The 13625-nt window shown below is 50.2% G+C and overlaps 1 protein-coding gene across 13 annotated transcripts in view; it reads left to right on the forward strand.

Annotated features, from left to right (window-relative positions):
• The window catches only part of MEGF11 (multiple EGF like domains 11), a 353192-nt gene that overhangs the window by 170805 nt on the left and 168762 nt on the right, over positions 1 to 13625 (forward strand). For all 13 annotated transcript variants that reach the window (XR_002077980.2, XM_053888936.1, XM_019441733.2 and 10 more), the window contains exon 5: positions 981 to 1073. Coding sequence is in view for 12 of the 13 variants with exons in the window: in XM_053888936.1 (XP_053744911.1) it covers positions 981 to 1073 (93 nt within the window). In the remaining variant the exon portion in view is untranslated. The remainder of the gene's footprint in view (positions 1 to 980; positions 1074 to 13625) is intronic.

Consider the following 13625-nt stretch of genomic DNA (forward strand, 5'->3'; position numbering starts at 1 on the left):
CCAGGCAGAGAGAAGGTCTCTCTCATTGCTTGTCAGAAAGAAGCAGTTCATCTAGATCCCGTCTAAGAAATTGACAGGGTCGATGGTAGCTGCTGATTTCCTGAGCTTACAAAATTGGCCTGGGTGGCAAATGGGGGTTTTCTGTAATCCTTTACTGATGGATTAGATGGTGGGGCAGATCTCGCAGGAGCAAAGGACGACCTTGAGAAAATGTGGATGTCAAAGGAAGAGAGAAATAATCCCCCTTCCTCAAACCGCTGCCAATAAGCCTTCTCGGCACTGGAGGAAGTTGATGGAAAGTTTGCTGCTGCTGCTGCCTCCCGGCTCAGGAGGCTGTAGCATTTGACTGCATGATAAGAAATTGCCAGACACTTTCTAATTACAATTATCATCATCGTAGATGTCTCTCTTAATTACTTTCTTATAATTAGCTGTTGCTTTTTCCTTAGCATTTGTGTACTTTGCAGATTTGCTGACATTTGAGAGCCCCAAAATAGGGACATTTGGGGAGGAGAGCAGAAGGTGGGGGGAACCTGCTACCTTTCAGGCAACCTGATACAATTCGGGGCCCTTGTGGAAAGAAACTGGGGAAAGCCGAAGATGGACGTGACTGGTCACTTCCTGAGCTTATGGGAAAGAGAGTAGGAGTGTGGGTTTAGGGCCGGGGTTTGTGGAGGGTCTCCAAGTGTTAAATCTTGGACAGAATGTTCTTGAAAAGCTAGGGCTTCCATTTCTCAGGCTTGGGTTTCCTTTTAGGAAGGAAAGTGTGCTGGGATGAAGCACACTCCTGTTGGATCCATTTCAGAGTTAATTAAATGACTGGGGTCAGGAGTAGCTTGATTTCCCCCAAAGCCAGTGATGCATTCTGAGCATCCTTGGGCCCCAGGGGATCATTATAAAGTGGTTTATGCTCTTTGACCAGATGGTTGGTTTTCACTGTCTGTTCCTGTTCTTCCTCCCTCTCTCCCGGCCCCCTGCAGCCCTGTGTACGGAAGAGTGTGTGCACGGCCGCTGTGTTTCCCCGGACACCTGCCACTGTGAGCCTGGCTGGGGAGGGCCCGACTGTTCCAGTGGTGAGTCTGGGGCCTTTTGGGGCCAGGAGGGGTCCCTTGGCTCTGGTTTGGGAGGGGCCGTGCCATGTGCGTGCTGAATTCTTTGCGTTGGCCTGGGGCAGCCCAGGCGAGTGTGAGCATCAGGGAGGAGGGAAACCTGCAGTTTACCTGATGACACTTGGGGCAGAAGTCTCCAGGGGCGTGGGGGTAATGGTTTGTGGGGTCTGGAGGGGCATTGTACATCACATTTGTATGGAACTGTGGAGTATTTGTACAACTCTGGCTTGCTGAAACACTTCTAGATATGGTCTTTCAAGGGTTGGTGTGAAATTGAGATGCCACCCAAGGGTGCAGACCCAGGGGGTCAAGGACTGTGGTGAAGGCCTGGTCCTCAGCTTCATTGGTTTAAAGGCCAAGTTCTGTGGGTGCTCACAGAAGCTTGAGGGACCAATTCATGAGACTGGTGGGCACTGGGATACCTCTGTGTCCCCAAAAGTAGGAGGATGAGACTCTTAGGGCGTGGGTCACTGGATTCCTGCATTTCTCTGGGTAGAAAGTTCATATTCTCTGGAGAAGGCTTCCTAGAAAGGATGGGGTGAGACAGACACTCTTGGGACAGACCTAGGTGAGACACACACTCTTGGGACAGACCTACAGGGCGTCGTCTCTGCTGTGGGACTGGCCACCGAGGGGGTGGGGCACACCCAGCAGCTGCTCTGGGAGTCCTCTGCCAAGACCCCAGCTGAAGACCACTCCTGCTCTTTTGGCTCATTTCCCCTAAATTCTCACAGATGACCCTCTTTCCATTGGCACAGGTTGCAGTCAATGGTTGGTTCACATTATGGTCTTCTGTGATTTTCAAACAGGCCTCGATGAGTGTTGAAGCCCAGTTTTCTTCGTGCCTTGAGCTGGGGTAGAGTGTCCTCTTTATTGTGACTTGAGACAATAGCATATCTAAGCAGATCCATTGGGGATCTAACCCCCAGTATTTGCCTGTCTTTGGGACCCACCTCCCCATTCCCCGTCCCATTACAGACAGCTGCAATGGTCATGAAAACTTGAAGAGGGGAAAGGTGGGCCCATGTTGGCCCAATGTGGTGCTCTTTCCCTTTTCCACTGGCTCTGCTGGGTTGGAAACATCCAGTTCTAGTTCTTTTTTCCAAAGGCTTTGACTGGAGCCTCTCTGTCTACCCAGTGCATGAGGATATACTCCACAGCAAGGCTATTAGATGTGGTTTTGTTTTGAGCCTGGGTGGTTATCTTGGCTTGGAGGGGCCAGAATCAGGAGACTCTCTGCAATGCAGTGGGCCTCCAGTGACCACAGTGGTCTCCTCCTGCCACCTGTTTCCCTGCTTTGAGGTGGGCCAGGGGTTCCTCCAAACAACGGAAAGTAAACCTGAGAGTCTCCTGAGGTAAAGAAATGTGTCCAGTTAGTCTTTCTGTGAACAAACAGGAAACATGTTGGCTAAAATGTTCAAGAGCTTCTTCCCGGCTTGTGCTCGTCCATGTTTTGTTTTATGTAACTTTGTTTACCATGAATCTTTGATGAAGAGCTAACGTGGATTAGGTGAACCCTGCTGGGACAGGTCTGCTTGCTGCTGCTGGATTACAATGTCAAGGGCAGCCTGTTGGCGGTTGAAATACAGCCTGAGTCTCAGGAGCCCTGAGTGCATATAAACCACCATCGGCAATCAGCCTAAGTGTGTTTGGTGTTTACTATATGCTGGGCACGGGGTGGGCCCTGACAGGTCTTTCAGACATGGTCTGCCTCTCTCAGGGTTTCTGTCTGGTGAAAGAAATGGAAAGAAGGCGGCAGTCGATTTAACAGGACTGGGCAGGTTGGAGGTAACATACAGCGTACCAACATACGGTATGGTGTAACATACAGGGAAATGGCCTCGGTAGTTGCCAGTACAAAATTGGACTGCCCAATTTCCCCACCCCCGATTCAGTCATCAGACTTGGTGCCGAGCAACCCATAAGCTGTTTCCTCAATTAAACCCATGTTCGTGGGCTGAAGAGCCACCACCCCCTAAGTCTACTCGAAGGCACGTAGTACTGAGCCCGGAGGAGGCCCCGAAAGATGGGTTCCAACCCTCTGCTGGAAACAGCACTGAAGGACAGGAATTCACAGACTCTGACTTTCAAAGTCACTCAGGGCATTGAATACTTGGATGTCACTAAGGGCCTTCTGACTCCTTCCTGAGTCCCTCCATTAACAAAGAGCTCCCTGCCTCCAGTGAAAGCACATGCTGACTATTGGAAAGTTTCCCCTTCTACTGAGTGGAAACCTGTCTCAAGCTTTCACCAGTCAGTTCTCACTCATGGTAAAGCCCAGGGCAGGGTGATGGATCGCCATGACTCTCCCAGCCATGTCTGGAATTTCTCCCAAGGTGATCAGTGAACAAGGCCACAGACTGTGTATGGGAAGATGTTCTTCAAAAAAGTAGTTGATAATAGGGGGCACCTGGGTGGCTCAGTCGGTTCAGCGTCCGACTTCGGCTCAGGTCATCATCTCATCATGAGTTTGAGCCCCGCCTTGGGCTCTGTGCTGGCAGCTCAGAGCCTGGAGCCTGTTTCAGATTCTGTATCTCCCTCTCTCTCTCTGCCCCTTCCTTGCTCCCACTCTTTCTCTCTTTCAAAAATAAATGAACATTAAAAAAATAAGTAGTTGATAACAGCCACTGGGGCTACATAGAAGAAACCAGAGTTCCCTTCCATGGGTCAGCCCTTTGGGTGTTAGAGATAGCAATCACTTCCTTCCCCAGGTTTTTATTCTCCAAACTCTTTTGTTTCTCCTGACATGGTCTGATCTGCCTTCCCCATCCATTGGCTGTGGCCTTTATTCCTCTTAAACTATCATTCCTGGGTCTGACCACACAACATAGGCTTGCCTGGAAAAAAGAATAATAGAAATAGGTTATTTATTGAATTTTACTATGCACTAGGTACTCTTCTCACTTAATTTTCACAACCCTATGGAAGAGGAATGGTTATGAGCCCTATTTATGGATGAGAAAGTCGAAGCACAGAAAGGCTAAAGAACTTTCCACAGGCTCGCACCTGGTACATGGTGAAACCGGGGCTGCGAAGCAAGCAAAAACCCGAGTCCCAGACTTGAACTCTTAATTTTTATGTTCTTCCTCTGGATCCTGAACCTCTGTTAATACAGCTTAGGGTTGAGATCGGTCTTTGATGAGAAAACAGTGCTGCTCACAGAGGAAAGAAGGATCTGCTTGAAAGATGTGTCCCTGAGATAGTGTTGTGCAGACAGATCAATCCGCTGCGGGTCACGAACTGTGGCTAGGTGTACTGCAAGCAATTTGCACGTGCTTGCTAGTGTGCCGCTGGATGCCTGTCTGCCTCAGCGTGCCTTGGGGTCTCTGTGGGGCCCGGGCCCCTGCGGACGGGTGTCCCGGTCAGTGCAGTGTGTACCTCTGGAGATTTCTGCATGGGAGCTGCCCGTGTGCATGTCTGTATGTGTGGTACCCTTGCAGGGAAGCTTTGGTTTCTGTTTAATGGAAAGCATCATTCTTGTTTTTCTGATGATAAAATTATACCTGTTCACGTTAAAAAGAAAATCCAGGGCATCTGGGGGGCTCAGTCGGCTAAGTATCTGACTTCAGCTCACGGTTGGTGAGTTCGAGTCCCTCATGGGGTGAGCTCGAGCCCCACTTTGGGTGAGCCTCGCTTCTCTCTCTCTCTCTCTCCTTGCCCCTCATGGGATTCTCTCTCTCTCTCTCTCTCTGCCCCTTGCTCACTTGTGCCCTCTTTCTCTCTCAAAAAACACAACAGAGGGGTGCCTGGGTGGCTCAGTTGGTTAAGCATCCGACTTCAGCTCAGGTCATGGTCTTGTGGTTTGTGAGTTCAAGCCCTGCGTCGGGCTCTGTGCTGACAGCTCAGAGCCTGGAGCCTGCTTCAGATTCTGTCTGTCCGTCTGTCTCTCTCTTCCCCCTCCCCCACTCACACTCTGTCTCTCAAAAATAAACATTAAAAAATAAAAAGTAAAATACAATCAATACAATACAGTAAATAAAAAGAAAATCCAAACTGTACCAGAAGCATACAGAAAGGTTAGACACACACATACCCAGAGACAGACGCCTCCAGCATTGGGTGCTTGCCCTTCCTGTCATCTCTCTACATAGTTGCACGGAGAGCTAGATCTGGATACAACTTTTATGAATGAGATCATGTGTATGTGCTGTTCTGGAACTTGCTTTTTAAATTTAACTTAGGTCATGCACTCATTTCCTTGTCAATAAACATGAGTCTCCCTTTACATTTTTAATGGGCTTTGTAGAGTTTCTTTCTATGGATTACCAGATGTATGTGACCAGTCTCTCATGGATGGGCATTTAAGTCATTTTGGGGTTTTCACTACTGCAGACCCCACCATCCTCTGTTCAGGATCCTTGGGGCCTGTCGATTTCAGAATTTCAGTTTTTTCAGAGGTTAGGAACACGTATGATGACTATACATATATGACCTATGGCCTCAGTGGTGTCCTGGCAGCACCCTGGGATGAAACATAGTAATATTTCTGAAGGGATATATGACTAATCGCATCTAGTGACACTGAGACAATATATAACCACAAATCATTTCCGTGCACATCTGGCCTCTAAATGAATTTTGGTGCCGAACTTTAAAAACAATTTTCTTTTTGGGGCGCCTGGGTGGCTCAGTCAGTTAAGCATCCGACTTCAGCTCAGGTCACGATCTCGCGGTCTGCGAGTTCGAGCCCCGCGTCGGGCTCTGGGCTGATGGCTCAGAGCCTGGAGCCTGCTTCCGATTCTGTGTCTCCCTCTCTCTCTGCCCCTCCCCTGTTCCTGCTGTGTCTCTCTCTGTCTCAAAAATAAATAAACGTTAAAAAAAAAAAATTAAAAAAAAAAAAAACAATTTTCTTTTGGACTTCTTAGGGATTTTTGGATTGTGGGCAAGGGACTGTGGCCCTGTATAAAAAACGCAACAGTGATTTTTCTGGTGCATTTATCTTTGCCCATTTGTCCCGATTTCTTCTTAGGATAAATTCCTGGAAGTGGCAGGGAGGGTTATAAAGATCCATCATCCTACTGCCTGCCCTGTCCTGCCCTTTGTGGCTGCCAAGGGATTTATGACTTTGACAGTTGTGAAGGGGACAGATCTATCTAGTACTGGGGTGGGGGTGGGAGGCTTTTTGTTCTTTTCTGGACTTAGAACCCCATAGCCTGATTTCTTTAAGGCCTGGACTGAATTCTCTCTGCTCCATAAAGAAAGCGAGGTGATGCTGATTTGCCTGGGGGGCGGACACGTGAGTTGTTGCGGAGAATTCCAAGGTGTTAGACGGACCGATATGGGGAAATGGAGTGGCTCCATGCTTGGTCATAAACCTCCATCCCCTATAATAATGAAGAGTGAAAGGATGAAATGTCAGTTTACACTGAATAAAGACGAAAGAGCGACTGTTATTAAATTGTACTAATCTCACAAGTGGAGATAAAAAGAAAAAAAAAGTTTTCCTATATTGAATATCTAGCTTTTTAAAGTAATTAGGAATATTAAAGCGCTGACAATGATTGAGATAGAAACATTATTCATAACTTTTATTTCCGCACTGGGCAATGATCCAGTATATTTCATTTATGAGGTTTCGGCTGTAAGGAGAAGGACGTGAGCCAATTCCTAAATTAAATATGCCCTGTTAACTTTTACAAATGATACCCAAGAATCAGCTTGGAAACTTAAGCCTTCATTGTATTATTTAATTATTGTATTTCCCGGGCCCTGCCCCTCTGCCTCCCATCCCGTGATGCTTTGCAGTTCGGGTTCCGGGCTCTAGTGTGGTGTTGTTTTTTTTTTTTTCTTTTTAATTTTTTTTTTTAACATTTATTCATTTTTGAGAGACAGAGACAGAGTGCGAGCGGGGGTTGGGGCAGAGAGAGAAGGAGACACAGAATCCAAAGCAGGCTCCAGGCTCTGAGCTGTCAGCACAGAGCCTGACACAGGGCTCGAACTCAAGAGCCGTGAGGTCATGACCTGAGCCGAAGTCGGACGCCCAACCCAACCAGGTGCCCTGCTTCCCCCAGAGGGGCGGGGGGGGGGTGGCCTGAGAGACCTCTCCATTTCCCCACCATCTCCCCCATCCTTGGACTCCACTGAACTTGTTCCATCCGTGTGCGGGGACAGAGTGCAGGACAGTAAAAGCTCGCTACACAGCATCTTACTGTCTGATGAGACCTCCCCACCACCCCACACCGGGCGCGAGGCATTACTTCCATGGCCCACCATGCTGGGCCACCACTCGGGAGTACCTTGTTCTCTTGAATGGTGGGTGGGACCCCTGGCTGCCTTGGCTTTCAGTTATCCCTGCAGATTAAAATAAAACAGTTGCCAGTTCGGAAATATGCCCACGCTCCTAAAGTGGCCTGGGACCCTGGAGGGCAGTGCTTTTCAAACTAAGGTATGTGATTACTAGATTTGTGTGCGCATGTGTGATAAGAGATACGTGGCGTGGAATTTACCATTTTAACCATTTTTAAGCGGACAGGTCTGTGGCATTAAGTGTATTCACATTGTCGAACAGTTGTCATGACTATCCATCTCCGGAACTTTTTCATCTTCCCCTCCTGAAGCTCCATACTCCTTAAACAGTAGCTCCCATTCTCCCTTCCCCTTAGCCATAGCAACCCCATTCTATTTTCTGTCCCTAAGAATTTGACTACTTTGGCACCTTCTATAATATTTGACTTTCTGTGTCTGTCTTACGTCACTTAGCCTCCTATATTCAAGGTTCATCCGTACTGTAGCACGTATCAGAACTTGTTTGCTTTATAAGGCTGAATAATATTCCACTGTCTGTACATACCTCATTCTGTTGATCTGTTCATCAGTGGACCCTTGCGTTGCTTCCACTCTTTGACTATTGTGAATAATGCTGCTAGAAACACGGGTATACAGATAGGTTTTCAAGTTTCCACTTTCGCTTCTTCGGGGCATATAATCCAGAAGTGGATTGCTGGATCATAGGATAAGTCTACGTCTAATTTTTTGAGGAATCATCATACCTTATTCCACAATATCTGTACCATTTCACATTTCCCAGCAATGCCCAATGCCCAAGGGTTCTGCTTCCTCCAAACCCTTGCCAGTGCTTGTTATTTTCAGGATTTTTTTCTTCTTCTAATAACTGCCATCCCAGTGGGTATGAAGTGGTATTTCATTGTGGTTTTGATTTGCATTTCCCTACTGATTAGTGATGTCAAGCATCTTTTCATGTGCTTATTGACTGTGTGTAGATCTTCTTTAGAAAAATGTCTACTCAAGTCCTTTGCCTGTTTTTTAATTGGGCTGTTTGTTGTTGCTGAGTCGTAGGAGTTCTTTATATATTCTGGATATTAATCCCTTATCGAATATATGATTTGAAAACATTTTCTCTCGTTCTGTGAGTTGCCTTTATGCTCTGTTAATTAGGGTCCTTTCATGCACAAAATATTTTGATTTTGATGAAGTCCAGTTTCTTAGTTTTTCTTTTGTTGCCTGTGCTGTTGGTCTCATATTCAAGAAGTCATTGCCAAATCCAATGTCATGAAGTCTTCCTCTGTGTTTTGTCTAAGAGTTTTATCTTGCATTAAGGTCTTTGATCCATTTTAATTAATTTTTGTATATGGTATAAGGCAGAGGTCCAACTTAGGTTTTTTTACATGTGGATATCAAGTTTTCTGAGCATTTTTTTAAAAAGACTTCTGCTAAAGGTTTTTGAAACTATGGAGTGTAATTTTTCACCATGTAATGGTACATTAGTTATCTGATAAGTAATTTAAATGTTGCTCCTTATATCAAAACAAATAAAGATTTATTGTAGAATGAAATGCAGAATTGGCATTCATTAAAAAAAAAAAAAAAAAACAAAAATGTGATTATTTGAGCCTTTGGTGGACATTTTGGAGCTATGCCACCGGGCCTTCCTGGGGGCAGGGCCAGTTTAGAAGTAATGTTTGAAAGCAGTAGAAAGGCAGAAAGACCGTAACCAGAATTGGATCTCCCCGTGCTGCTGTGACTATTTGCAAGGATGGTTGAAAGAGAGATCAGGCCCTGAACCCCTTTCTCCACTGTGTTCTTGGGAACTCTGTCTTCCCTCCAGAATTCTGGGCTGTGTGCAGTATGCCCACTGTCTGTATCTGGGCTCCTTGGCTCTGGATCGGCATAAAGGCTCTGGCCCAGCCCCCACTGCCTGGTCCGGGGCGTTCTAGGGCCTCTTCATCTTTCCATAGTGCTCAGTGCTGACCCTCATGGCTCTGAGTCATAGGAATCTCACATTGCTGTTTTCCTGAAGGTCTCTTCACTTACCTTTCACAAAGCCACAAATTCCTGGAATAGAGTATTAGAAAGCATGGTCTGGGATCCCGGAACCATGTCTGAGATCTCATAATTTAACCTGAAGCCATTGAATCAAGAGCTGGGAGAGACCATAGAAATTGTTGGGTCTACTTCCATTTGAAAGACGGGCAAACTGAGGTCTAGAGAAGGGAAACTGCTTCTGAGGTTACCCAGGGAGGTAGTGGCAGAGCTCCCAGGCCTCCTGTCTCCCACCAGCTGCTCTAGGAGTTCAGGGCTAGAGTTGTCGTAGAGGCACATGGATCTCATCATATGAAACCAAATAGACCAAGTTGTTCTATAGACTTTTGTGCAGATGACCCTAAAGGTTCCAGACCCTCCTGGTTCCTTAGCCCAGGCCTAGAGCACAGATTCATGACCGCCGGTCAGGCCAAGGCACTGAGATTGGGAATTTCCAGAGGGGCCACCCTGCTATCTGCCTGGCTTGAAAAGTCCATCAGGGAAGAGTCCCCATCTCCGGGATCCCTGGGCACACTTCTCGCTGATGAATATGGAGACGTCACAGTCTGGCAGCACAGGGCATGGGGACAGAGCGCAAGTGCACGATGCGGGCCAGGGTTCCTGCCTCTGGGGAGGAGGTGAGGGGGCCCAGAAGGAGATGGGCAGGGCCTGATGGGGGAGTGAGTGGGCGCAGCCCCATAGGTCTGCTGGGAAGGGCCACTGCAGACTGCTGGGAAGGCCCCAAAACTTTGGGGATCCCTCTCAGCGATGGGGTAAGGAGCCCGAGTGGGAACAGTGGGAGAGAAGGAAGCGTGAGGGGCCGCAGGGTCTGTGGAGGAAGGTGAATGGGGATTCCTGCTCCCACCACTCCCAGATGCTGCACATAGACAATCTCATCTCATCCCCCGACAGCTTGGAGAGGTCATGGGTGCTATCTCCATTTTATAAAGAAACCAAAGCTCCAGGAAGAAGAGTAGCTTCTGTTACTCACCCAGCTAACGAGCGGCAGATCCGGGATTACAACCCAGAACTGTGTCCTTCCACAGCTGCACACTGCCTCTAAAGAAATGGAGGTCCTGTGCCACAACACACAGGAAAGCTGGCTTCAGGTCCTACTGCTGCCTGGGCGACCCTAGCTAAGTCCTTCCCTCTCTGTGAGCCTCAGTTTTCTCATCCATAAAACGGGAAGGTTGGTGTGGCTAGTCCACTGTCAAATCCCGTGATGCTCTTTTTCTGGGAAGTCAAAATCGAGCATCTCCTTACCTAATCAAGGGCCCTGGTGACCTTCCCACCGACCTCTGGGGAGGGAGTCTCCTCTCCCCTGCCCCCCCCCCCCCCCCCCCCCCCCCCCGTGCACGGCCTTCCTTCGATTCTCTCTCTACATTCTGGGACCTGGAAGAGGAGTGGGGAGGAGGGCAGCCATGGGTGGAGGCAGCCTCATGACTCACATCCTTGCCTCCCCCGGGTGGGGGGGTCCTGTTGAGCCTTGGTCACCTCATCAGGGAGGGGGCGTGTGGAGGGGCGTCATGCCAACAGGGAGGGCTGGTGCTCCCCGGTTGTTTTTTTTTTTTCACTACGCTGAGCTGGCTGTCAAGGTTAAAGCAACTTCAGATGAATCACCACAAAGCAATCACACTTGCTTTTTCTCGCGTGCTGCTCTGCCCAGCCCGCGGCCCCTCGCAGAACCGCCTGGGCTGCCTTCTGCCGGCATCTGGTGCGCCTGTGGGCCTCCCCGGGACAGTGGGCTCCGTGTCAGCGCCGCACGCTGGGGCTCAGTCACCGTGACGGGAACAGAAGGGAGAGGCGGATGCGGCAGCAAATGCTTTTTCAAGGTCTGTGCGTAAGAGAAGCTGCTATTCACCCCAGAATTCTAATTTCGAACAAAAAAGAAGTCAGTAGCAAGGGCCACCGGCCCCATCGGCTCAGTGGCTCCTGTCCCTCGAGTTCCACTTAATGCACATTATTGAGCTCCTCTCAGAGGACAGCACTGCCAGGGGTTCAGGGCTAAAGCGGGGTGGGGGGCGGATTTGGGGACGTGGAGGGCATAGCCCCCATCCTCGGGGAGCTTTGAACTACTAGCACAGAGGAAGGGAGTTGGAGGAGTCCAGGGAGAGAGAAGGCCTCTGGCTTTCATGCGTGGGGGCACCTGGATGGCCCAGGAAAGTCACCGTGGGGAGGGTACAGGAAGGAAGGAAACAGGTGTGTGCTGTGCTCTCATTTGTAGATGAAGAAACTGAGGCACAGGGAGGCTAAGTGGTGGCCTGAGGCCCCACATTTGGTGAATGTCAGAGTTGGGTCTGCCTGGCTTTTTCCACAGGCCACGGGGATAAGAAAGGGGACAACATACACACGTGTGAGGAGCCTGTGGTGGAGGCTGAAAGAGACCTCAACCCAGAAACTGCCCAAGTCCTGGGGGTGGGGGGCGGGGATGGGGGCCGTAGGGGAGGGATGGCAAGAAGCTGGATTTGCCCTTGGCTGTCGCCTCCCTCCCCCCCAGCCCCTGCCTTCCCCCTTTTAAGACCACCCCCACCCCCCCAGCCTTGGGTATGTTCTGGAAGCTAGTGAAGAGGTTTGTTATCCCCCTTCCAGAGTTTCTTCCTCTCCTGAGGTGACTTTCAGGAGAAACAGGGAGTGAGGGGGAGCAGATGTGGGTGTGCTGTGCCCTCGTGGAGCCCAGACCGTCGTGGGGGTGAGGATGAGGCTGGCGGGGGGGGCAGCCTGTGGAGGCCCCAGAACATGGGACTGAGGACAGCTGGTCTCCCCACCTCATGTCTGCCCCAGGACTGTGTCTTGCTCCTGCGATGACACCCCCCAGGAAAGGAGAGGAGACCTAAGGGCCTCCTTCCCAAGTCCAAGGGAGGCTGGCCATGGGGCAGAAGAGGCATGGGGCTTCTGCCCTCCCCCCCCACCCCACCCCGGTTCCTTGAGGGAGGGCAGCCCCTCAGGGTTTCATCCCCTCCCACACTGTGCCTCTCAGACCAGAAGAGGTACTGGGACCAATGCCATCCAAGCAGGATGGAGAGTCAGGCAAGGGCACGTGTGGCCTATCCTGAAAGTCAATTTTTGTCTGAGAAATCCAGAAACTGGGTAGCCTGCAGCCTGCGTGAGCCGCGTGTTCAAGGGGGCTGTCACAGAGGGGGGGGAGGGAGGCACATTCTGCCAGACTCAGCTCCGGCCATCTGCTCCCTGAGAACAAAATTAATAAATAAGTGACACACAGGGAGGCTCACGAACCGGGGAGAGGGAGGAGGGTGGGAGAGCCCGCGTAGAATGTGACAGAAACAGAACAGAATGACAGCAGCCAAGCCGGTGTCTTCGCGTGGGGCTGGCAGGCAGTGCTGCTGCCGCTCCCTGGCCCCGCCCAGGCATGAAAAGGACACTGTGCCCACCCCCGACACACACACACACACACACACACACACACACACACACACAGACGCACACACGTAAGCGGACAGCCTCGTTTCCAGGAGGGGTGCGTGGGCTGGGTCTCCATGGGAAACACAGCCCTCTAGGAAGGGAATCTCGCACTGCTCCCATCTTGGCCCCACCAGCCTAGAGAACTGTCTGGAACTCTGGCAGGGAAGAGGATGGGGGAGGTGCGTGCTCTCTGGGGCCGCTCTCTAAGCCCAGCCCGGGGACCCCAAGGACTTTCAGCTCTGCCCCAGTCAGCCCAGACCCGCAGCATGCTGGGCAGCACTGGGGGTGGGAGTCCCATCTCCCTACAGGGGTGGGGATTCAACCCTTGTTCTGACATTGAGGAAGCCGAGGTCACTCACCTGCTCCAGAGTGTGTGCTGCCTTCACTCAGGACTGTTTCCACCAGAGTGTGCGGCTGGGGACGAGGTGGCATTTGATCCTGAAAGGGAGGGTGGTCTGGACTTTGGTCCCACTTAGACTTCTGTCCTATCAGCACATACTGTACATGCTGTCCTTTCATTAGACATTACTATTCATTATTATCCCCATCTTTCAGAGGAAGAAACTGAGGCTCAGAGAGGTTGAGTACCTGGCTGGAGGACACACAGCCAGTAAGTGGCAGTCAGGATTTGAACTCAGGCTGTCTGTTTCTGGAGACCACACTCAGCATTCTGGTGTAGCCTTCCTTACAGGGCTCCCCGCTTTCCCTCTCCAGCCCGTCTCACACTTGGGAGGTAGGGAGAAGGCTCACATGCAGATTGGGCCATGTCACTTTCCTGCTCCCCTTTGCCCACCAGGAAGTACCCCAGCTCCTCGGCCAGGCCTGTAAGGCTTCTCT

Source organism: Panthera pardus, unplaced genomic scaffold (assembly GCF_024362965.1).
Source record: "Panthera pardus isolate Hobbes unplaced genomic scaffold, ASM2436296v1 HiC_scaffold_24, whole genome shotgun sequence".
Lineage (NCBI taxonomy): Eukaryota > Metazoa > Chordata > Mammalia > Carnivora > Felidae > Panthera > Panthera pardus.